We start from the raw sequence: 26,022 nt of genomic DNA, 5'->3' as shown, positions 1-26,022 counted from the left end.
AAACAGCCGGTGAATTTGTATAGTGGGTATAGCCATTTTCCTACCTGTGGTGATGGTAATATAATACAACAAGGAGGACAACATTGGATGTAACGTTCAGTAGTTTTTAATGCAGATGCTGGTGAAACACAAAACCTGCTGGGTGGAACATACAGTATACAGTACAGTAGAGTGCAGGTCAGGATTAGGGTCGCAAAATTGTGGTAACTTTCCCCAATTTCTCAGAAATCCTGGTTGGAGGATTTCCAGATTCCCTGCGTATTCCCTACTGATTCCAGGAATCTTCCAACTGGGATTTCAGGAAAACTTGAATATTTTTGAAAAATGACCAGAATTCATAACCCTAATCCTGACCTAAAAAACATGTTATTTTCCTGTGTTGCTTTAATTGACAACTGAACTAATAGTATATTTCAATAGCAGCCATTTTCCATAGCAGCTGTGCTTTCCAATCAGGAGCTGAGGACAACAAACAGCATTCAACACGTACCCTAAAACATACATATCTGTCCCAAAACACATGATGGAGTACATTTTCAAAACAAGCCACCAATAGACAACGTGTGTACTCTGACATTAAGGCAGCAATACACTGTAGGTAGGTATGATCTTCAGGCTCCACTTACAGTACAATAACACACATCAAAACAATGCCTTCATAGTATTACACCAACAAATGGCAAACAATGATTATAAAAAAGCAAGCATATAGGACTTGGTTGTTGATGAGGTGGAATGCAATGCACTTGTAAAGGTTTGTCAGTTAAGGTTATTATCCACTCGGGATAAGAAAAGGACGTTAAGTAGTGTGTTTTCATTTCAAAAGGAAACTTAACCACAAGGCTTCTAAAAAGATTGATCTAAAACATCATTAGTATAATGGCTTATCATCATACATGTAGAGGACTCAGCAGGCATGCAGATGGTTGACTGTACATCACTGTGAAGACACCTTCTAGGGCTATATCTCAATACTCTGAGGAGGCTTCCTCTCCACCTAATGGGGCTGTATCTCAATACTCTGAAGAGGCTTCCTCTCCACCTAATAGGGCTGTATCTCAATACTCTGAAGAGGCTTCCTCTCCACCTAATAGGGCTGTATCTCAATACTCTGAAGAGGCTTCCTCTCCACCTAATAGGGCTGTATCTCAATACTCTGAAGAGGCTTCCTCCACCAACTAGGGATGTATCTCAATACTATTGATGCTTGCTGTCATTATTTCCCTTCACCGATGATTTCTTTAAAGCTATGGAGACGCACCCTGGCCTAGACAGATGACCATGCCCTCTTGTGCCATATCAAAGACAGTGGTTTTCTCAACTCTATGCTGGTAATAAGTTTCTTTACAGTGTAAAATGACACACTAGTCACAACTGATGCCAGAATGGCAGTCCTATGCTGCTGCTGTGCTTAAAAATGTTGGAATCCATAGCTGTCCCAAATGGCATCCTACTCCCTATATAGTGCACTAATTTGGACCAGAGCCTTATGGGACACATACCATGTTGTACCCCACTGAATAAAACCCAAAATCCTTCAGAAGCTCTTCTAATCGAGCGGATGTTCCTTTGTCCATTCCTCATTAGATGAAGCTGTTCATATTGCCATTTGCCCATACATACTGCAAATAACTTTGCTTAAGAATAATGCAGTGTTCTTAGTTTGACATCTACATACTACATAGAGAAAAGTAACTGAGGCAGGAATCCTTGCTTGGAGGTTAGGCTTCTATAAAGCCGGCAGAGGTTAAGGTTAGGAATAGGATAGAGTTTTAGGGGGGGGGTTATTGTAACTAGAAAACATCTGCCGGCTGTATATACACCCTCTAAAGGTTACTGGTTGAAGCTGGAATCCTCAACTGTAAAACAACCATGTCCATAACGCTTTCCAGTTACTGCAAACAACAAACACTGTTATTTCCATCTCTGACATCATCGCACGCACCATAGAATAACACAATATGTACTGCATTTTATTACCATAGTGCACGACGCTCCTCAGCTCAGCAACAACAATAACAATGCTGGTGGGGCGGCCAGTGGCACCGTTTCCCCCTACTGCGGATTCCATCTTTAGGTATTGGTTAAAGGGCTGTGGAGACAGGTTAAACCAGAACATTTCAAGTACAGTACTACCGTATACAACGGACAACAAAAAATGAGGTATGACTCGTCCCAATGGAATCCGATTCCATTCTGGGGTTCCTGTAAGGTCCATGCAACATGCATGTTACTGTAGGTAGGATGCAGCCAGTGGAATAGAATGGACTGTATTCAACAGCAACAGTACAAAAGGGAAGGAGGACATATCCTCCGTGTGTTTAGGACACTGAATACAAAATATAGATTTCAAATCTATTCTCATTCTTTTGTGGTGGGAAAAAGGGGGGGAAATGCATCACTAAATAGGAAATGTACAGGAAATATTTGTTTTGGAAGTAGAGTTTGGCAAAATTGACCTCCCTAGATCTAGTCTTAAAGGTGCGGCCCAGAGTGCTTAAAGGTGCGGTCTGTAAGTTGGATTTCCGGTTCGAGGACTAAGAAGCAGGGTGTTTGCTAGTGTACCCGCATGAAGAAAAAAAAAACGAACGAAGAAGAACAGGAACTACATTATGTCCAATAATGTAACGTGTGTTTTTTGGGAGTGGGTTCATGATGATTGTTTTTGTACTCTTTCTTGTTATAATAGGGGGAAAAATAACTTACAAATTGCAACTTTAACATCAGGGCTAAGGTCAATTCCATTTCAAATCGCTTCCACTCAAGAAAATTGCACATGAACCTCTATGAGAAATTCCTATTCAATCTTTTTCCAGGGTTGAATGAATGAAATTAGAACCGACCCTCAACCTTTTTGTAAGACTACACTAGTGGCCACCATACCTGGTCCTAGAGAGCAACAGTACCAGGGGTGCAGGCTTTTTGCTCCAGCTCTAACACACCATTATTACACACATGAACCAAGACCTCAATGACCTGAAATCAGCTGTGTTAGTGCTGGGACAAACAAGCTGCACACTCCCTTCCCTCATATCATCCAATATCATCTCCCTTTAAGCTCAGACAGTTTACTCCAAGCCAAGGCCAGGTGACCACTCTTCTAAAGAGGCTGTACAGAAGTTGAGTTGCTAATTGTTTATCTACATTTTTGGCTTGAGTGTTGCCTGTATGGTTGATATAACAATATTTATTTACTCATGAAACAACACAATCGTTATTTTTAGTCTAGAAAGATACGGCCTGGGGAGGTGTGCCCCATGCTCTCAAATAAGGATTTTTAAAATCCATTTACATCAATCTGTCCCTTTCAGTTAAAAAGCCCCCTGAGGTGAAAAGTTCCATATAGCCTCTTTAAAACTAAGCCATTCACATAGCTAATCATTCTGTGTTTTTTGGTCCCGCTGAATGCTGGTCCCAGATCTGAGTATCACCTGGTGCCAGGAGTTGGTTATGCAGCACAAACAGATCTGGGACCAGGGCTAAGGGAAGGTATAGTATGAGTGTATCAGTGGTCCTTGAGGGACTTGATGGCCTTGGCCAGGTTGCTGTAGAACTCCACCATGCTGGATGGGAAGAAGGAGTCGACCACGGAGCGAGGCAGGAAGCCCCCCAGGTCCGTCTGGAAGAAACTGAACAGCTGGGTTTTGTTTGGCTCCCTGGGGGGGGAGAGAGAGAGGTTGAATTTACACTATACTGTATGAACAATATTAGACAGTGCTTCTTCAGCTACATAGCTATCAAGACAGGTGGTCATGTTAGATAATGTTATTGAGAGACAGAGAGAGAGAGAGAGAATGCTCAAACCAAACCTGTTGCTGCACATTATAGATACCTCAATTAGTCTACCTGAGAGCACTGAAGTTTAGCTCTCTACTGCCCTCCTGTGACGGACCATTGTCTCTACAAAAACTTCCTTGGTTCTGACAGAACAACACAATGTTCAGAATGTTGCAGATGGGTTTGTAAACTAAAGCATGTGTACTGTATGTAAAGTCGCTGTCTGATGAAAACCGTAACTACATTTTCGGTCATTGATATTTTTGAATGAAATGTACTCTGAACATTGTACGGCTCTACGACCAATACAATGTATTCAGAATAGCTTTAGAAGTTTAATAACTGTGTTCATTAACGGGAAAATATGGAATTTTTTTCAATTTCCTGAAAAGTTTGTTTTGGAGATGAGGTTATCAGACAACGACAATATTATGAAACAGAAGTGTGTCTCAGCGCGTGACTCACCCAGAGATGGGGACACAGATGCAGCCACAGGGGTGGTTGAAGCCCCTCACATACCCTGACTGGGGAGGGCAGCTGGGGTGGCTCACGTGGGTGGCTAACGGACAGAACACAGGGAGAGAACATATGAGGATACAAATATGTGTAGATATAATTCAGTCTATTTTCATTCAATCAATCACATAATGTTACTTAGTATACTGATAGTGAAGGCAAAACGCAAATCTCATCTTGGGCACACCGTAGCAAAACGTTTTGCAACGGAATACATTACCAAGCCTTTCTTATTGGACAAGAGCATATAGGCTAGGCCTAATACATCACAGTTTGAGCGTTCTCTTCCTTTTCATGCCTACTGAACACAACCCACATTCTGACATGGATGATTAGGCCTCAGTCTGGGGCAGTGGATAAGACAGTTGTCTGTTCCAGAGATTCCCTCCCAGCCAGCCTCTCTGAGGGTTAGGGCTGATGATTAGGCCTAGGCCTCAGTCTGGGGCAGTGGATAAGACAGTTGTCTGTTCCAGAGATTCCCTCCCAGCCAGCCTCTCTGAGGGTTAGGGCTGATGATTAGGCCTAGGCCTCAGTCTGGGGCAGTGGATAAGACAGTTGTCTGTTCCAGAGATTCCCTCCCAGCCAGCCTCTCTGAGGGTTAGGGCTGATGATTAGGCCTAGGCCTCAGTCTGGGGCAGTGGATAAGACAGTTGTCTGTTCCAGAGATTCCCTCCCAGCCAGCCTCTCTGAGGGTTAGGGCTGATGATTAGGCCTAGGCCTCAGTCTGGGGCAGTGGATAAGACAGTTGTCTGTTCCAGAGATTCCCTCCCAGCCAGCCTCTCTGAGGGTTAGGGCTGATGATTAGGCCTAGGCCTCAGTCTGGGGCAGTGGATAAGACAGTTGTCTGTTCCAGAGATTCCCTCCCAGCCAGCCTCTCTGAGGGTTAGGGCTGATGATTAGGCCTAGGCCTCAGTCTGGGGCAGTGGATAAGACAGTTGTCTGTTCCAGAGATTCCCTCCCAGCCAGCCTCTCTGAGGGTTAGGGCTGATGATTAGGCCTAGGCCTCAGTCTGGGGCAGTGGATAAGACAGTTGTCTGTTCCAGAGATTCCCTCCCAGCCAGCCTCTCTGAGGGTTAGGGCTGATGATTAGGCCTAGGCCTCAGTCTGGGGCAGTGGATAAGACAGTTGTCTGTTCCAGAGATTCCCTCCCAGCCAGCCTCTCTGAGGGTTAGGGCTGATGATTAAGCTACATCATCCACACACTAGCACTGCATTAGTGACAAGTGACGACAGTTCCTCTGGTACTCTACGGATTTCAGCCTACTGCCGATGTCGTGGTATGTCTGTGCATCCCAGTGCTTGATTTGTATATCATTGATTATGTTTTTTGTTGTTGTTAGAATACCTATTTATTCCTTTATATTTCTTAATGTGTGTGCTGTTATGTCCTCTGTAAATGCCTCAACGTTCAATAAAAATAGTCTAACATTTAAAAAATATATATAATAATAAACAGAAAGAGCTACACTCCAATAGAAATGTGAATTGAGTCAGTAGAGAAATTGAGTTAAACAATACATTGATAGAGAAATGTTCCAAAATGTTATTTTATCATAAAGCTCTAAAACTACCGTTCGCTCTAGAACTATCGTTCGCTCTAGATCTACCGTTCGCTCTAGAACTACTGTTCTACTGCTACCGTTCGCTCTAGAACCGTTCGCTCTAGAACTATCGTTCGCTCTAGATCTACCGTTCGCTCTAGATCTACCGTTTGCTCTAGAACTACCGTTCTACTGCTACCGTTCGCTCTAGAACTACCGTTCGCTCTAGCTCTACCGTTCGCTCTAAAACTACCGTTCGCTCTAGAACTACCGTTCGCTCTAGAACTACTGTTCTACTGCTACCGTTCGCTCTAAAACTACTGTTCTACTGCTACCGTTCGCTCTAGAACTACTGTTCTACTGCTACCGTTCGCTCTAGAACTACCGTTCGCTCTAGAACTACCGTTCGCTCTAAAACTACCGTTCGCTCTAGAACTACCGTTCGCTCTAGAACTACCGTTCGCTCTAGAACTACCGTTCGCTCTAGAACTACTGTTCTACTGCTACCGTTCGCTCTAAAACTACCGTTCGCTCTAAAACTACCGTTCGCTCTAGAACTACCGTTCGCTCTAGAACTACCGTTCGCTCTAAAACTACCGTTCGCTCTAGAACTACCGTTCGCTCTAGAACTACCGTTCGCTCTAGAACTACTGTTCTACTGCTACCGTTCGCTCTAAAACTACCGTTCGCTCTAAAACTACCGTTCGCTCTAGAACTACTGTTCTACTGCTACCGTTCGCTCTAAAACTACCGTTCGCTCTAAAACTACCGTTCGCTCTAGAACTACTGTTCTACTGCTACCGTTCGCTCTAAAACTACCGTTCGCTCTAAAACTACCGTTCGCTCTAGAACTACCGTTCGCTCTAGAACTACTGTTCTACTGCTACCGTTCGCTCTAAAACTACCGTTCGCTCTAAAACTACCGTTCGCTCTAGAACTACCGTTCGCTCTAGAACTACTGTTCTACTGCTACCGTTCGCTCTAGCTCTACCGTTCGCTCTAGATCTATCGTTCGCTCTAGATATACCGTTCGCTCTAGATCTACCGTTCGCTCTAGATCTATTGTTCTACTGCTACCGTTCGTTCTAGATCTACCGTTCTACTGCTACTGTTCACTCTAGAACTACTGTTCTACTGCTACTGTTCGCTCTAGATCTACCGTTTTACTGCTACTGTTCACTCTAGAACTACCGTTCTACTGCTACCGTTCGCTCTAGATCTACCATTCGCTCTAGAACTACTGTTCTACTGCTACCGTTCGCTCTAGATCTACCGTTCGCTCTAGATCTACTGTTCGCTCTAGAACTATCGTTCGCTCTAGATCTACCGTTTGCTCTAGAACTACCGTTCGCTCTAGAACTACTGTTCGCTCTAGAACTACTGTTCTACTGCTACCGTTCGCTCTAGAACTACCGTTCGCTCTAGATCTATCGTTCACTCTAGATCTAACGTTCGCTCTAGAACTACTGTTCACTCTAGATCTAACGTTCGCTCTAGAACTACTGTTCTACTGCTACCGTTCGCTCTAGATCTACCGTTCTACTGCTACCGTTCGCTCTAGATCTACCGTTCGCTCTAGATCTACCGTTCGCTCTAGATCTACCGTTCGCTCTAGATCTACTGTTCTACTGCTACCGTTCTCTCTAGAACTACCGTTCGCTCTAGATCTACCGTTCGCTCTAGATCTACTGTTCACTCTAGAACTACTGTTCTACTGCTACCGTTCACTCTAGATCTACCGTTCGCTCTAGATCTACCATTCTACTGCTACAGTTCGCTCTAGAACTACCGTTCACTCTAGATCTACCGTTCGCTCTAGATCTACCGTTCGCTCGAGATCTACTGTTCTACTGCTACCGTTTGCTCTAGATCTACCGTTTGCTCTAGATCTACCGTTCGCTCTAGAACTACTGTTCTACTGCTACCGTTCGCTCTAGAACTACCGTTCGCTCTAGATCTACCGTTCGCTCTAGAACTACTGTTCTACTGCTACCGTTCGCTCTAGATCTACCGTTCGCTCTAGCTCTACCGTTCGCTCTAGATCTATCGTTCGCTCTAGATCTATCTTTCGCTCTAGATCTACTGTTCTACTGCTACCGTTCGCTCTAGATCTACCGTTCTACTGCTACTGTTCACTCTAGAACTACTGTTCTACTGCTACCGTTCGCTCTAGATCTACCGTTCGCTCTAGAACTACTGTTCGCTCTAGAACTACTGTTCTACTGCTACCGTTCGCTCTCGATCTACCGTTCGCTCTCGATCTACCGTTCGCTCTAGATCTACCGTTCGCTCTAGATCTACTGTTCTACTGCTACCGTTCGCCCTAGATCTACCGCTCGCCCTAGATCTACCGCTCGCTCTAGATCTACCGTTCGCTCTAGATTTACCGTTCGCTCTAGATCTACCGTTCGCTCTAGAACTACTGTTCTACTGCTACCATTCGCTCTAGATCTACCGTTCGCTCTAGAACTACTGTTCTACTGCTACCATTCGCTCTAGATCTACCGTTCGCTCTAGAACTACTGCTACCGTTCGCTCTAGAACTACCGTTCGCTCTAGATCTACCGTTCGCTCTAGATCTACCGTTCGCTCTAGATCTACTGTTCTACTGCTACCGTTCGCTCTAGAACTAGCGTTCGCTCTAGATCTACCGTTCTACTGCTACCGTTCGCTCTAGATCTAACGTTCGCTCTAGATCTAAGGTTCGCTCTAGATCTACCGTTCTACTGCTACCGTTCGCTCTAGATCTATCGTTCGCTCTAGAACTACTGTTCTACTGCTACCGTTTGCTCTAGATCTACCGTTCCCTCTAGATCTACCGTTCCCTCTAGATCTACTGTTCCCTCTAGATCTACTGTTCTACTGCTACCGTTTGATCTAGATCTACCGTTCGCTCTAGAGCTACCGTTCGCTCTAGATCTACCGTTCTACTGCTACCGTTCGCTCTAGATCTACCATTCGCTCTAGAACTACTGTTTCTTGTTGTTGTTAGAACTCCTATTTATCATAAAGCGAAGAGAGAGAAAAGACAGAAGGAAGAGAGATATGAGGCGTTACGCACCATTGGATGTAATGGTGCCGTCTTCGTATTGCTTCACTAGAATAACGTCGACAAAGTCTCTGGGAGCTATGATGCCCATGGCTGCTGACGGAGTAACTGTTCTGCAGACAGTGACGTTCTGTGTGAGGGGGGAGAGACTAGGCAGGTAAACACTGGGCCTCGCTCAGCATGTCCATATAGAAATATACAAAGTAGAATGAAACAAACCCCTTTGATAAGCAGAATAAGGCATCACGTCAGTTCTATCCATGACATTTCTATCTGCAACGTTCCGCAAGATAAACACTGGGCCTCTTTCAACAGGACACAACAAAAGTACCCATCTGATCTGCAGAATAAGGTATGGCATCAGTTCTATCCATAGCATTTATCTATGTTTTCCTACTAAACATGTCCCTGAACTTGTGTTCGTCCCAAATAAATATTAACATGACTAATGGAATAGAGAACAAAGGGTAGGAGTGCTGCATTGGTGCTGTGGGTGTGGCGATCGCTGGCAGGTGCCCTTTAGGAAACATGTATCAAAACCATGAACACATTGGATGACACACTTTGGTTGCTTGGATACCTTATTTAACCGTCACGTAACCAGGAAGTCCCATAGAGGTCAGGTAAAACTCACTTCCATAAAACCCTAAGGCTTATCAACAAAGTTGGGGGAGTCGACAGAACTATACAACAAGAATGGATGACAGAGTATTTATTCAGCTGTGATTTGTTTGTGGGTGTGTGAGTGAGTGAGGAATGATAAAGAACCAATGGAGAATCAAATGAATCAAATGATCAGTGGCAACTCTCTAAAGCAAACTCAGAACATAGATGATGATGATGGGGACAAAACAACTGAATTGTGACTGACTGTGACTACAGTACGGTCCATTGGTTTGAAACTTAGCCTACCTCAGTGACTTGCTCTACCAGCTCAAACTTCTTGACATTGTTGTCCCATTTCACCCGCAGTCCATTTGGCACTGGCTTCAGACACTCCCATACCTTCTCTGGACTTCCCTTCACCACCGACTCCCCCTTATATCTGTCAGACACAACACATGTAGAGAGACAGAACACCACTAACCCTAACTCTTATACAGGGCATTCGGAAAGGATTCAGACCGAAAATGGATTAAATAAAGAAATGGTCTCACCAATCTACACACAATACCCCATAATGACAAAGCAAAAACAGGTTTAGAATTTTTTGCAAGTGTATAACATAAATGAAAATACCTTATTTACATAAGTATTCAGACCCTTTGCTATGAGACTCGAAATTGAGCTCAGGTGCATCCTATTTCCACTGATCATCCTTGAGATGTTTCTACAACTTGATTGGAGTCCACCTGTGGTAAATTCAATTGATTGGACATGACTTGGAAAGGCAGACACCTGTATATATAATTTGACAGTTCATGTTTGAGCAAAAACCAAGCCATGAAGTCGAAGGAATTGTCCGTAGAGCTCCTAGACAGGATTGTGTCGAGGCACAGATCCGGGGAAGGTTAACAAAACATTTCTGTAGCATTGAAGGTCCCCAAGAACACAGTGACCTCCCTCATTCTTAAATGGATGAAGTTTGGAACCACCAAGACTCTTCCTAGAGCTGGCCGCCCGGCCAAACTGAGCAATCGAGGGAGAAGAGCCTTGGTCAGGGAGGTGACCAAAAACCCGATGGTCACTGACAGAGCTCCAGAGTTCATCTGTGAAGATGGGATAACCTTCCAGAAGGACAACCATCTCTGCAGCACCACCAATCAGGCCTTCATGGTAGAGTGGCCAGAATTAAGCCAGTCCTCAGAAAAAAGGCACATGACAGCCCGCTTGGAGTTTACCAAAAGGTACCTAAAGGACTCTCAGACCATGAGAAACAAGATTCTCTGGTCTGATGAAACCAAGACTGAACTCTTTGGCCTAAATGCCAAGCATTACATCTGGAGGAAACCAGGCAGAGCTCATCACCTGGCCAATACCATCCCTACGGTGAAGCATGGTGGTGGCAGCATCATGCAGTGGTGATGTTTTTCAGCAGCAGGGACTGGGAGACTAGTCAGGATTGAGAGAAAGATTAACGGAATAAAGTACACAGAGATCCCCGCACGCCCGTCCAGCATCACTACTCTGGACGGTTCTGACTTAGAATATGTGGACAACTACAAATACCTAGGTGTCTAGTTAGACTGTAAACTCTCCTTCCAGACTCACATTAAGCATCTCCAATCCAAAATTAAATCTAGAATCGGCTTCCTATTTCACAACAAAGCATCCTTCACTCACGCTGCCAAACATACCCTCGTAAAACTGACCATCCTACCGATCCTCGACTTCGGCGATGTAATTTACAAAGCCTCCAACACTCTACTCAACAAATTGGATGCAGTCTATCACAGTGCCATCTGTTTTGTCACCAAAGCCCCATATACTACCCACCACTGCGACCTGTACGCTCTCGTTGGCTGGCCCTCGCTTCATACTCGTCGCCAAACCCACTGGCTCCAGGTCATCTACAAGTCTTCGCTAGGTAAAGCCCTGCCTTATCTCAGCTCACTGGTCACCATAGCAGCACCCACCCGTAGCACGCGCTCCAGCAGGTATATTTCTCTGGTTACCCCCAAAGCCAATTCTTCCTTTGGCCGCCTTTCCTTCCAATTCTCTGCTGCCAATGACTGGAACGAACTGCAAAAATCACTGAAGCTGGAGACTCATATCTCCCTCACTAGCTTTAAGCACCAGCTGTCAGAGCAGCTCACAGATCACTGCACCTGTACATAGCCCATCTGTAAATAGCCCATCCAACTACCTTAACCCCATACTGTATTTATTTATCTTGCTCCTTTGCACATTCATCTTCTGCACATCTACCATTCCAGTGTTTAATTGCTATATTGTAATTACTTCGACACCATGTCCTATTTATTTGCTTGCCTCCCTTATCCTACCTCATTTGCACATGCTGTATATAGACTTTTACTACTGTATTATTGACTGTATGTTTGTTTATTCCATGTGTAACTCTGTGTTGTTGTATGTGTCAAACGGCTTTGCTTTATCTTGGCCAGGTCACAATTGCAAATGAGAACTTGTTCTCAACTAGCCTACCTGGATAAATAAAGGTGAAATATAAATATATTTTTTAAAATCCTTGATGAAAACCTGCTCCAGAGCGCTCAGGACCTCAGACTGGGGCAAAGGTTCACCTTCCAACAGGACAACGACCCTAAACACACAGCCAAGACAATGTAAGAGTGTATTCGAGACAAGTCTCTGAATGACCTTGAGTAGCTAAGCCAGAGCCCAGACTTGAACCCGATCGGAACATCTCTGGAGAGACCTGAAAATAGCTGTGCAGCAACGCTACCCATCCAACCTGACAGAGCTTGAGAGGATCTGTAGAGAAGAATGGGAGAAACTCCCCAAATACAGGTGTGCCAAGCTTGTAGCGTCATACCCAAAAAGACTCAAGGCTGTAATCGCTGCCAAAGGTGCTTCAACAAAGTACTGAGTAAAGGGTCTGAATACTTATGTAAATGTGATATCACTTTAAAAATAGTTTAAATACATTTGCAAGAATTTAAAATACTGTTTTTGCTTTGTCATTATGGGGGATTGTGTGTAGACTGATGAGGAAAAAAACTAAATTAAATCCATTTTTGAATAAGGCTAACGTAACAAAGTAGAACAAGTGAAGGGGTCTGAATACTTTCTGAATGCACTGTACCAGTCAGACACAACACATGTAGAGATAGACAGAACACTAACCATAATACACGTCAAACATAACCGATTAAGCCCAGTCCTAAACTAAAAAGTTGTTGTCAATGGAGATTCTCCATTAAGAATGCTTTTTAGTCCAGGACTAGGCTTAATCTGGGTCTGGGAAGCCAGCCTGTTATTGGAGCTTTCTTAATTAACAGTCTAACGTGGCTTCATCTCCATGTTCTCTCCTTCATTTGCACTGAACTGAAAACAGCAAGATGGTGGATATTTCTTTCTCAGTTTTTTTCTTATCAATGCAGCTGAAGGAAACTGGTCGAGGAGGGGAAAGTAGCCCTCTTTAGACCGTTATGATACACAGCTGAAGATGACCTCAGTAAAAACTTAAGTCCAACAGTTTCAGTAACTGATGCTCTCAGTTCAGTCAAGGTTACCGCTGTTATTAAGCAGTAACGTTAAAGACTCTCCGGAGATAAGATTGGGAAAAGGACATTTAGCTAGTCTAACTTGCTTCTATACAACATTTAGAAATGAATGATTTGGCCTAGATAAGGAGAACAGCTTATACTTACACATTCCCAGGGAACTCAGTCGATGGCCGCCAGGACACGATGACGTCATTCTAAAAATGGACAGACACATCCATTTGTCAAAAACAAAACATTGGTTGCTGTTGTCAACACACTGACTGCACTTACCTAGCTATGTTATTTACAATGACACAGCAAAATGGAGCTGTTAACATGGTGCACGGAAAGGAACGTCACCTTTAATTATAAAATATTAATATTGCTACCTAGAACATTACGCACCGATTTCTTGCAGACTTTCCACCCAGACTCGTCCTTGGTGTAGCTCAAAAGACAGTCCCCAACTGCATTCGCTGTGTTCTGGTAATCCATGTTGGTTGAGTCCGCCTGGCAGATGTGATGATGGAGGACTTGCGACCGGTTCAATAGCTAGCCAGCTGTCAGGCTAACTGACTAGTTAGATAGCTAACATTAGCCGTGATTCCAAATGGATGGATTTAGACTGACACACAAGATAACTAGCTGAAGTTATCGTAGAGTATGAAGCGTAAAATATGAACTATGAATATGAGACAGTTACGTTTAGTAACAGTTAGCCACACACACCAATATTAGACAATTTACAGTAGCTAGCTAACATTAGTTAGCTAATGCAAATATTGAATGAAAGACTTGCATTATCGTTAGCCGCGAGGTTCCTGAAGTCAGTAAGACTCAGACTTGCTTAAAATAAAATATTGATTGTCATAAACATCTAACACGAATTTGTAGTAAAAAGTAAGCTTATTTAGCCAGCAGGCTAGCTAGCCGTTTCCCCATCAACTGATGAAAAAAATTCATGTGAAAAAGGTACGCTTTCTGATTCGTTGGAAGCTTGGAACAGTGTTGAAGGGGATGCTGGGAATTGTAGTTTGAAAACGATAGTTACGTGTCCACCAGATCATGCCCCAGATAGAAGGGTGAAAACAATTGGCACTTTCAATGTTTTTACTGCAACGACAATCAGTTATCGAAACACATACGTTAATATGTCACTTTTTTTTCTCCACCCACAGAGCAGACTCAGGCCACTTTTAGTCTAGAAGTTATCGACATGGCATTCCTTTTGTAAATGTACTTTATACATATCCCAAGGTGTTATAAACTCAGCAAAAAAAGAAACGTCCTCTCACTGTCAACTGTGTTTATTTTCAGAAAACTTAACATGTGTAAATATTTGTATAAATATAACAAGATTCAACAACTGAGACATGAACTGAACAAGTTCCACAGACATGTGACTAACAAAAATGGAATAATGTGTCCCTGAACAAAGGGGGGGTCAAAATCAAAAGTAACAGTCAGTATCTGTTGTGGCCACCAGCTGCATTAAGTACTGCAGTGCATCTCCTCCTCATGGACTGCACCAGATTTGCCAGTTCTTGCTGTGAGATGTTACACCACTCTTCCACCAAGGCACCTGCAAGTTCCCGGACATTTCTGGGGGGAATGTCCCTAGCCCTCACCCTCCGATCCAACAGGTCCCAGACGTGCTCAATGGGATTGAGATCCGGGCTCTTCGCACTGGCCATGGCAGAACACTGACATTCCTGTCTTGCAGGAAATCACGCACAGAACGAGCAGCATGGCTGGTGTCATTGTCATGCTGGAGGGTCATGTCAGGATGAACCTGCAGGAAGGGTACCACATGAGGGAGGAGGAAGTCTTCCCTGTAACGCACAGCGTTGAGATTGCTTGCAATGACAACAAGCTCAGTCCGATGATGCTGTGACACACCGCCCCAGACCATAATGGACCCTCCACCTCCAAATCGATCCCGCTCCAGAGTACAGGTCTCGGTGTAACGCTCATTCCTTCGGTGATAAACGCCAATCTGAACATCACCCCTGGTGAGACAAAACCGCGACTCGTCAGTGAAGAGCACTTTTTGCCAGTCTGGTCCAGCGACTGTGGGTTTGTGCCCATAGGCGACATTGTTGCCAGTGATGTCTGGTGAGGACCTGCCTTACAACAGGCCTACAAGCCCTCAGTCCAGCTTCTCTCAGCCTATTGCGGACAGTCTGAGCACTGATGGAGGGATTGTGCGTTCCTAGTGTAACTCGAGCAGTTGTTGTTGCCATCCTGTACCTGTCCTGCAGGTGTGATGTTCGGAGGTACCGATCCTGTGCAGGTGTTGTTACATGTGGTCTGCCACTGCGAGGACGATCAGCTGTCCGTCCTGTCTCCCTGTAGCGCTGTCTTAGGTGTCTCACAGTACGGACATTGCAATTTATTGCCCTGGCCACATCTTCAGTCCTTGTGCCTCCTTGCAGCATGCCTAAGGCACGTTCACGAAGATGAGCAGAGACCCTTGGCGTCCTTCTTTTGGTGTTTTTCACAGTCAGTAGAAAGGCCTCTTTAGTGTCCTAAGTTTTCATAACTGTGACCTTAATTGCTTACCGTCTGTAAGCTGTTAGTGTCCTAAGACCATTCAACAGGTGCATGTTAATTAATTGTTTATGGTTCATTGAGCAAGCATGGTAAACAGTGTTTAAACCCTTTACAATGAAGATCTGTGAAGTTTTTGGGATTTTTACGAATTATCTTTGAAAGACAGGGTCCTGAAAAAGGGATGTTTATTTTTTTGCAGAGTATATTATATACGTTACACATCATACTTTACTACGGTATCATCATTTTATTGAATTGAAGGCCATGTTTGCTTGGTACAATGTAATGTACACACACACAATAGCCAATATAACACCTGTTTGTGATAACCCTAAAACAAACATCAAGGGCCATACACATAACCTTGAGTAGAACAAAACAATCTGATGCTTAGGTACACTACTTTGGACCATTGACCATGATATTTATTTGATTGAGAGCAAGCACAGTATCCATGATAATGTGAGCATATAATATGTTATGCATATTATGTACATAGAGCTGTTTGTTAACACACACAAAGTATAGCATTGGCCATGAATGGGCTTTTCACATTTTCTGTGGTATACAATACGACTTTATGTAACCCATTACAAAACAATTAACTCGACAGGTCATTATTGTAAAATATAATTTGCTTTCAATAACCAGTGGTGGAAAAAGTACCTAATTGTCGTACTTGAGTAAAAGTTAAGATACCTTAAAAGAAAATGACTCAAGTAAAAGTGAAAGTCACCCAGTAAAATTCTACTTGAGTAAAAGTCTAAAAGTATTTGGTTTTAAATATACTTAAGTATCAAAAGTAAATGTGAATCGCAAAAATATACTTAAGTATAAAAAGTAAAAGTGTAAATCATTTCAAATTCCTTATATTAATTTAGAAAAGGGAAAGGGGGATACCTAGTCAGTTGTACAACTGAATGCATTCGACTGAAATGTGTCTTCCACATTTAACCCAACCCTTCTGAATCAGAGGTGCGGGTGGCTGCCTTAATCGACATCCACGTCTTCGGTGCCCGGGGAACAGTGGGTTAACTGGCTTGTTCAGGGGCAGAAGCAACCCAGACGGCACGATTTTCTTGTTTTTTAAATTTACGGATAGCCAGGGGCACAATTCAACAGTCAGACATAATTTACAAATGAAGTGTTTGTCAAATTTGTGTTTAAGTCTGCCAGATCAGAGGCAGTAGGGATGACCAGGGATGTTCTCTTGATGTGTGTGAATTAGACAGTTTTCCTGTCCTGCTAAGCATTCAAAATGTAACTAGTACTTTTGGGTGTCAGGGAAAATGTAAGGAGTAAAAAGCACGTTATTTTCTTTAGGAATATAGTGGAGTAAAAGTAAAGTACATATACTCCAAAAACTGCTTAGGTAGTACTTTAAAGTATTTTTACTTAAGTACTTTACACTACTGTCAATTACTTACATGGATTAATAAAGGTTAAATAAACCTAGATATATTCACAATACAAATACATCAACTACACGTTGGAGCAGACCAGGTCTTTGGACCCAGACACATTGAGATCTATACTGGCTTTGGACTTCTTCTTAGCCAGCTTGCCTTGCCTTGCCTCAGACTTGAGATACTTCTCCTTGTTGTGAATGACCTGGATGTACTGGTCTGTGCTGCTGTTCTGCTGGTCGCTACTGGAGGCCAGAGAGGCCGAGTCCGACTCAGTCAGGGAAGGCTCCAGCTTGGACCTGGATGTCTTGGGCTTGACCTGGGGCTCCAGGCGTCTTCCAGGGCCCTGGGGGGGTGAGTGTACAAGTCTGCTCGGGGAGTGGGGGTGTCTGGCTGGGGACTGTGTGTGCCTGACTGGTGGTGGAAGCTCCGCTCCTCTGATGCTGGTCTGGGAGAGGGAGTGCAAGCGCGTCTCCATATCCTCCCAGTCCCCTTTTTGGGCTTCACCGCCGTAGCGCCCCCTAGCAGTGTGGCTGTCTTTTGACGCCATAGACAGCTTGGTCTCCAGGCGCTCTCCGATGTAGAAGCGAGCCGGCTGGTGGAGGTCGGAGAGTGAGCGGGGCCGGTGAGTCTGCCCGAACGACCCCCTCCTAGACTCCCTCTTCCCCCCTGCCTCTTCCTCCTGCTCTTCATCACTCAGGTGTGACTGTGCCGGATTCGACCTATGTGGGTGCCCATGCAGATGCGGAGCCCTTGGAGTATACCGCTTGATATTCCGCGGGATCAGCTCTACGATTTCACCCACTGGGTCCTCCGCTCGGAAGTGGCGAGGGACGCGTGTGGCTGATCGAAGCAACTTTTTCCTAGCTTCGTGCTCGTTGACGATGACGTAGCGCGTGGTGTAGGGGCGACGGCCCACGTAGCTCTGGGCGGTCACTATCCCAGCTGCCTCTGCGGAGTGCATGGGCCTGATGGTCTTCCTGTAGAGTGGGTCGGAGTGGATGTTCTCTGAGGAGTAGCGTGTTGGGGGGTTGTACGCCACATGGTGGTAGGACTTGGACCTGCAGGTACCGCTAGGGCCTCCCAGGTAGGAAGGGTGTCTGTGGTGACAGAGGGAAATACGGATGATAAATGTTACTACTGTATGTGGTCGTAATGAGAGACCACTTCAACTTGAATCATTACAGTAACAAATACTACTGATACTGTGTATCGTTGATTCCATTGGTAGTGACAGTACTCCAGGCCATAGTTTGCCCAAACAGGCTTTAGAAGAACTTAATCCTCCTGTAGACACACCTGTAGAGGACTGTATAAAAGCCTGTGACTGACCAGACAGAATAACACATCATATGTGTGTGTGTGTGTGTGTGTGTGTGTGTGTGACACACCTGTTAGGGATGTTCTCCGGCCTTTGCTTGTGAATTATGGACACTGTTGGACTTCTAGACGCCCCAGCAGCAAATGTTGCCCTAGCGGTCTCGGCCCTCGATGCCGACTGGGTGATGGTGCGGATGCCGTTGCCGCGACGATCGGGCGACTGGAAGTTTGTGACACTGCCGTTGGGTCGTGGCGACGGCGTGCGAATGGACGACTCGCGGCTGGTGATGTCACCATCCTGCTGGTCAGGCTTCCTGTCCCCCCCTGGGACCTCTGGGGCCTGTAGCCTCGCTATGGGTGGGGGTCAGAGGTCAGGGGTTACAGGTCAGGGATTATAGCTTGGGTGTACAAAAGTTCAACATTTTAATTGGTAAAGGTTAATAGTCAAGTGAGGTGAAGGGTTAAAGGTCAGATGTAAGAGGTTAGGGGATATGTAGATATAGACTACATAGAACCAACCAACCAGAAAGTAGAATGATGAGGTTTACCTGAAGCCAGCTGTAATACCTTCTTCTTGTCTTCTGTTCTCTCCTGACAAATACATTTCTTTTCAGCATACATTCATGAGACCAAGTGGGCATCCCAAATGGCACCATATTGCCTACATAGTCCACTACTTTTAACCAGAGACAAAAGTAGTACACTGTCTAGGGAATATTTGGGATGCATTCTAAGTTCATATGTACATTTGTTTAATGTATAATAGTGACTGACTTCGAGAACTATAACTATAGTGTCTGTAACTCACAGTCTGAAGCTGCATCCTCAGCTGGTTGTTGGTGAATTTAAGGGATCTGGCAATGGCCTGAAGGTAGTAGATCAGCATGCTGAAGGACACAGAGAGAGTTACCCCAATAGGACTGACACAATGACTGATCAACATGCTGAAGGACACAAAGAGATTTACCCTAATAGGACTGATACAATGACTGATCAACATGCTGAAGGACACAGAGAGATTTACCCCAAGATGACTGACACAATGACTTGACCAATCCGAATGCATTAAGCAAGTCAGGCTACATAGTGTGTGTGTGTGTGTGTGTGTGTGTGTGTGTGTGTGTGTGTGTGTGTGTGTGTGTGTGTGTGTGTGTGTGTGTGTGTGTGTGTGTGTGTGTGTGTGTGTGTGTGTGTGTGTGTGTGTGTGTGTGTGTGTGTGTGTGTGTGTGTGTGTGTGTGTGAGTCTGTGTGTGAGTGTGTGTGAGTCTGTGTGTGTGTGTGTGTGTGTGTGTGTGTGTGTGTGTGTGTGTGTGTGTGTGTGTGTGTGTGTGTGTGTGTGTGTGTGTGTGTGTATGTGTGGGAGTCTATGTGTGTGTGTGTGTGTATGTGTGGGAGTCTATGTGTGAGTGTGTGTGAGTCTGTGTGTGTGAGTGCACTCACAACAGCAGCAGCAGAGCGGGCAGCGCTACGACAGGGCTGGTGACGTAACTCATCACTTTACTGAACCACAGCGGGAAGTCATTGGCTATCGTCTCTGAGATGATGTCATAAATCTTCTCCTGACCGCTGCAGGGGAACGAACACGCGCGCGCGCACGCACACACACACACACACACACACACACACACACACACACACACACACACACACACACACACACACACACACACACACACACACACACACACACACACACACACACAGCAGAATTAAAGCTATACAGGCTTTTCTTCTTGGCCATATAGTGCTTTCAGCAGATTATGATGTGTGATGATAATAAAATAATCATGGATCGATGTTTTATAGCGATTTTCAAGTTTCTCAATAGGAGTTAGCTCGTCCACAAACACACACACACTTTGGCTACAAACATGCATACAGACAGACAGACAGACAGACAGACAGACAGACAGACAGACAGACAGACAGACAGACAGACAGACAGACAGACAGACAGACAGACAGACAGACAGACAGACAGACAGACAGACAGACAGACAGACACACACACACACACACAGTATACTGCAACCCTATTGAAAGTGTGGCTTACATTTCCTTAAATTACAAGGGCTAACTTTAAAATGGGCACCACATTTAAAGAGCTTCACGGGAATAATCGCTTACCTAAATGGCCCGCAGTGTTGGGAAGGTCTGTATCTCACTATGGCAAAGATGGTGGGCAGCATACACAGAAAAAGCATGAACAACAGCATAGCCAGGTAGAAATTATTTGATCTGGAAACAAATGAGAGAAATAAAATAGTACTTTTATTTCTATATTGTTTATTTATCTGTGTTATTTCAAGTTATTCTCCCTTTGTAATCCTGATCAAATATGTTTACAAAGACAGATAATCAAAAACCATAATCCATGTTTGGTTAGAGACAATAGGAATGGTGGAATATATTTTTAATATACAATCATACTATTGTTTGATTATACATTTTGAAATGTACATTTTAGTAATTTAGCAGACGCTCTTATCCAGAGCGACTTACAGTTAGTGCATTCACCTTAAGATAGCTAGGTGGGACAACCACATATCACAGTCATCTAAATGAATCAGAGCTAGAAGGGGGAGGTCAAACATACTGTTTGAAGAGGACGGGTTTCAGATGTTTTTGGAAGATGGGCAGGGACTGTCCTAGCTTCAGGTAGAAGTTTCTACCATTGGGATGAGAGGACAGAGAAGAGCTTGGACTGGGCTGAGCGGGAGCTGTCCTCCTGTAGAGGTGGAAGAGCCAAGAGACCTGAGGTGGCAGAACGTAGTGCACATGTTGGGGTGTAGGGTTTGAGCATAGCCTGAAGGTATGGAGGGGTAGCTCCTCTTGCTGCTCTGTAGGTAAGCCCCAATGGTCTTGTAGTGGATGTGAGCTTCAACTGGAAGCCAGTGGAGTGTGCAGAGGAGCGTGGTGACATGAGAGAACTTGGTAAGGTTGAAAACCTGCTGCGTTCTGGATAAGTTGCAGGGGTTTGATGGCACAGGCAGGGAGCCCAGTCAACAGAGAGTTGCAGTAGTCCAGACGGGAGAGAACAAGTGCCTGGATAAGGACCTGCGCCGCTTCTTGTGTGAGGTATCGTCTTACTCTACTTACTCTAGTGCATGAACCTGCAGGGAGCGGCAGAGAACGACAGGGTGTTGTCCTGGTTCACGCCAAGGTTTTTTGCACTCTGGGAGGGCGACACTGTGGAGTTGTCAACTGTGATGGAGAGGTTTTTTGCACTCTGGGAGGGCGACACTGTAGAGTTGTCAACTGTGATGGAGAGGTTTTTTGCACTCTGGGAGGGCGACACTGTGGAGTTGTCAACTGTGATGGAGAGATTTTTTGCACTCTGGGAGGGCGACACTGTAGAGTTGTCAACTGTGATGGAGAGGTTTTTTGCACTCTGGGAGGGCGACACTGTGGAGTTGTCAACTGTGATGGAGAGGTTTTTTTCACTCTGGGAGGGCGACACTGTGGAGTTGTCAACTGTGATGGAGAGGTTTTTTTCACTCTGGGAGGGCGACACTGTGGAGTTATCAACTGTAATGGAGAGGTCTTGTGCACTCTGGGAGGGCGACACTGTGGAGTTGTCAACTGTGATGGAGAGGGTTTTTGCACTCTGGGAGGGCGACACTGTGGAGTTGTCAACTGTGATGGAGAGGTCTTTGTGGAAGATATTTTTCATATGTGACCCGTTTCAGGAAACTAGGCTCATGTCGCAAGTCATGACTTCACAGGAGAGCCATTTTTTTTAAAGAAGATTTTTGGCAGAAATGCCTTCTGGAACATGTAAACGTTCATGTGCCTTAATAACAAACTTGCATGCCCTCTGTAAATGCAAATAAAATGGTTAAATTACGAGACTTGTTGGTTAAACCACAGAAAAACCCAGCAACCGTCCCACTAGCCATGATATGCTGAGATAATGAGTGGGCTGGACATGCAAAGAGAGGAGTTTGGATTGGTCTGCCATATAGAGGGCTTCTGTCTATTTTAGCTTTGTTTACCTAGCTAGCTAGATGTCTTAAGCTAAAGTGGGCGGTGTCAGTAAACGTCTGCAAAAAAGCGTAATGAAATTGTTGCCAGCAGAGCTGGTTAGGCTGTTTTCATGTTATCCAGAGGTAAACAAATCATCGGCCAGAGTGTCAAGTGTGAGCTCTGAATGCTCCGAGAATGAAACGAGATGGGTGGGGCTAAAGCTTAAGAGGGTGTGAACGATGCTGAATGGGTGTAGACATAGAAAAGCATCTTCACTAGATATCAAAACATTCAAATGCCATTTTCTCAAAAGTAACATTCAAAGCTTATCAACTTTCAAAGAATTACTTTCCTCAAAAATGCAGTGCATGATATACCATTTTGGTAGCTCTGAGTCTCTACTTTTATCCAATGTAAAATACACAATTTCAAATATTGCTACTTAATGAAGACCAAATACAGGTGGTGAGTCACATATACTATTTATTCATATCATTCTATTTCTTTAATAAACTTATATGCTATTTCTTTAAACTATCATGCTGTTTTACATAACCAAGTGAAGTGTATGGTGTGTGTGTGCGCGCTTGCATAAGTGTGTATTTTCCTGTACATCTGAGAGTGACTGATAAGGCCTGAAAGAGGCAGCAACAGACTCGTTACATAAATCAGAGTGGGCTGAGTGCCTGCAGGCCGTGTGTGTGTGTGTGTGTGTGTGTGTGTGTGTGTGTGTGTGTGTGTGTGTGTGTGTGTGTGTGTGTGTGTGTGTGTGTGTGTGTGTGTGTGTGTGTGTGTGTGTGTGTGTGTGTGTGTGTGTGAGAGAGATGTGCTCATTTGGTTCTCTCTCTCCACAGAGCTGGAAAATAAGATCCGGTGGGAGGGGAGGAGAGGAGTAATGAGACCAGAACCACAGAATCAGAACCGCAGAACCAGGATTATAGGCCCAGAGTGAATCAGACTCACTCACTGTCCAAAAGAGGTAGTGTCGCACTATGCTGTTATGTAATGTTAGTATTTTGTGGTACTGTTTATAATGGATTCATCAGTACTAGAGAGAGAGAGAGAGAGAAGTGAATGGTAGAGTGGCTGTGTCTTCTGAACATGCTTGTCCAGTATGAGTGTGTGTATATGTACAGTGCTTTGGGAAAGTATTCAGACCCCTTGACTTTTTCCACATTTTGCTACAGCCGTATTCTAAAATGGATGAAATCGGGTTTTTTTTGTGCTTAGGGTTGTTGTCCTATTGGAAGGTGAACCTTCGCCCCAGTCTGTGGTCCTGAGCGCACTGGAGCAGGTTTTCATCAAGGATCTCTCTGTATTTTCCTCCGTTAATCTTTTACTGAGGAGGGGCTTCCGTCTGGCCACTCTACCATAAAGACCTGATTGGTGGAGTGCTCCAGAGATGGTTGTCCTTCTGGAAGGTTCTCCCATCTCCACAGAGGAACTCTGGAGTTCTGTCAGAGTGACCATCAGGTTCTTGGTCACCTCCCTGACCAAGGCCCATCTCCCCCGATTGCTCAGTTTGGCCAGGCTGCACCTGAGCTCAATTTTGAGTCTCAAAGCACAGGGTCTGAATACTTATGTAAATAAGGTTTATTATTTACTTAACTTTATTATTTACATCTATTTATTAATTTTTATACATTTGCAAAATTTTCTATAAACCCTTTTTTGCTTTGTTATAATGGGGTATTGTGTGTAGATTGATGAGAATTATTCTTTTTTTGAATCCATTTTGGAATAAGGCTCTGAGGTCTAAATACTTTCCCAGTGCACTATATGTGTGTGTATGTACCTGTGTGTGTGTGTGCCTGTGTGTGTGTGTGTGTGTGTGTGTGTGTGTGTGCATGTGTGTGTGTGTGCTTGTGTGTGTGGTTGTGTGAGTGTGTGCGTGCCTGTGTGTGCCTGTGTGTGTCTGTGTGTGTGTGTGCGTGTGTGTGTATGTGTGCCTGTGTGTGTGTGCGCTTGTCTGTGTGTGTGTGCCTGTGTGTGTGTGTGTGTGTGTGTGTGTGTGTGTGTGTGTGCGCTTGTGTGTGTGTGATTGTGTGTGTGTGTGTGTGCCTGTGTGTGTGTGTGTGCCTGTGTGTGTGTGTGTGTGCTTGTGTGTGTGCGTGCATGTGTGTGCCTGTGTGTGTGTGTGTGTGTGTGTGTGTGTGTGTGTGTGTGTGTGTGTGTGTGTGTGTGTGTGTGTGTGTGTGTGTGTGTGTGTGTGTGTGTGTGTGTGTGCCTGTGTGTGTGTGTGTGTGCCTGTGTGTGTGTGTGTGCCTGTGTGTGTGTGTGCATGCCTGTATGTGTGTTCATGACAGTGTGTGCGTGCCTGTGTGTGTGATTGTGTGTGTGTGCGTGTCTGTGTGTGTGTGTGTGTGTGTGTGTGTGTGCCTGTGTGTGTGACTGTGTGTGACTGTGTGTCTCTGCCCCTGACCTGGATGCTCTGAACACCTGTTGGTGAGGGACGTTACAGGTGAGCACAGCCCAACTCCTCAGGTACATCAAGCCTATCAGCTTCAACATGTTAAAGGCAGGCAGACAGGGAGAGAAGAACGAACCCATCCTAGAGAGAGAGAGAGAGAGAGAAGGGGGGAGAAGTGGAGCTGAATTATCATAATGTATACATGAGCCAACAAGGTTACCTACACAGCAGTTTGTGTTGTGACGGTGTAAAGTCAGTTACCATTAGATGACATCAGCTGTAATGTATTAATGTGTTTATGTCACTATTATGACAATGATATGAGAGAGAGTGAGTGAGAAAGACAGAGAGAAAGAGAGAGAGAAAGACAGAGTGAGAGAGAGGGAAAGCGAGAGAGAGGGGTGGGGGGGTTGGAGAAGAATATCCCCACTTTGTGAAGGAGCCAGAGAACACAGAGAGAGGGACAGATTTACACCCCTGCTAATGGAGCTCCTCCAGCCCTCCCCACACACAGGTATGGGCTACATAAAACACATTACCGGCCGATGGCTCTCGGCTTCAGACCATTGAGTTGATCAGCTCTGAAATGACGGTGTGGAATGAACAGAGGTAATACTGTCCATCTAACTACAGAGGTGTGGAATGAACAGAGATAATACTGTCCATCTAACTACAGAGGTGTGGAATGAACAGAGATAATACTGTCCATCTAACTACAGAGGTGTGGAATAAACAGAGGTAATACTGTCCATCTAACTACAGAGGTGTGGAATGAACAGAGATAATACTGTCCATCTAACTACAGAGGTGTGGAATGAACAGAGATAATACTGTCCATCTAACTACAGAGGTGTGGAATGAACAGAGATAATACTGTCCATCTAACTACAGAGGTGTGGAATGAACAGAGATAATACTATCCATCTAACTACAGAGGTGTGGAATGAACAGAGATAATACTGTCCATCTAACTACAGAGGTGTGGAATGAACAGAGGTAATACTGTCCATCTAACTACAGAGGTGTGGAATGAACAGAGGTAATACTGTCCATCTAACTGCAGAGGTGTGGAATGAACAGAGATAATACTGTCCATCTAACTACAGAGGTGTGGAATAAACAGAGGTAATACTGTCCATCTAACTGCAGAGGTGTGGAATGGAAATATCACACATAGCACAGCATATTAGTCTGGGTCAGTGGCTGTCCTGCCCTTAGTAAGGTTGCCTTTTATAGAAGTACTGGGCTGTATATTATAGCTAATATGAGAACATTACCTTCTACATTAGAATCAGAATCACCATTAATAGCCAATCACATTTTCACAGTCAGAATGTCACTTGTGATATGGTGCTGC

The 26,022-nt window shown here is 44.6% G+C and overlaps 2 protein-coding genes across 2 annotated transcripts in view; both read right to left on the bottom strand.

Annotated features, from left to right (window-relative positions):
- Window positions 1-90: 90 nt before the first annotated feature.
- Window positions 91-13,984, bottom strand: stard5 (StAR related lipid transfer domain containing 5). Its single transcript, XM_071400854.1, has 6 exons — window positions 13,416-13,984; window positions 13,176-13,225; window positions 9,796-9,928; window positions 8,896-9,013; window positions 4,243-4,336; window positions 91-3,656 (listed from the first exon to the last, which is right to left on the bottom strand). Exons 1-6 carry the CDS (start codon window positions 13,503-13,505, stop codon window positions 3,506-3,508), a joined length of 636 nt encoding a protein of 211 aa, XP_071256955.1. The 5' UTR covers window positions 13,506-13,984; the 3' UTR covers window positions 91-3,505.
- Window positions 13,985-15,731: 1,747 nt separating this feature from the next.
- The window catches only part of LOC139575661 (transmembrane channel-like protein 3), a 51,644-nt gene continuing 41,353 nt past the window's right edge, over window positions 15,732-26,022 (bottom strand). The window contains exons 16-22 of the mRNA XM_071400851.1: window positions 24,678-24,806; window positions 20,417-20,527; window positions 19,730-19,855; window positions 19,098-19,176; window positions 18,838-18,880; window positions 18,361-18,640; window positions 15,732-18,069 (exon numbers count right to left, since the gene is read on the bottom strand). Coding sequence (XP_071256952.1) covers window positions 17,046-18,069; window positions 18,361-18,640; window positions 18,838-18,880; window positions 19,098-19,176; window positions 19,730-19,855; window positions 20,417-20,527; window positions 24,678-24,806 — 1,792 coding nt within the window. The 3' untranslated portion in view covers window positions 15,732-17,045. The remainder of the gene's footprint in view (window positions 18,070-18,360; window positions 18,641-18,837; window positions 18,881-19,097; window positions 19,177-19,729; window positions 19,856-20,416; window positions 20,528-24,677; window positions 24,807-26,022) is intronic.

Source organism: Salvelinus alpinus, chromosome 5 (genome assembly GCF_045679555.1).
Source record: "Salvelinus alpinus chromosome 5, SLU_Salpinus.1, whole genome shotgun sequence".
NCBI lineage: Eukaryota > Metazoa > Chordata > Actinopteri > Salmoniformes > Salmonidae > Salvelinus > Salvelinus alpinus.
This window is presented reverse-complemented; position numbering and strand designations above follow the sequence as displayed.

Bases quoted from the DNA above. Each gene is read 5' to 3' on its own strand.
- stard5 (XM_071400854.1), bottom strand. From the start codon at position 13,505: ATGGATTACCAGAACACAGCGAATGCAGTTGGGGACTGTCTTTTGAGC. The intron at 13,226-13,415 runs GTGCGTAATGTT...GTCCATTTTTAG, and splicing joins GGAAAGTCTGCAAGAAATCG to AATGACGTCATCGTGTCCTG. The intron at 4,337-8,895 runs GTGCGTAACGCC...TCTGTCCGTTAG, and splicing joins CGGCACCATTACATCCAATG to CCACCCACGTGAGCCACCCC.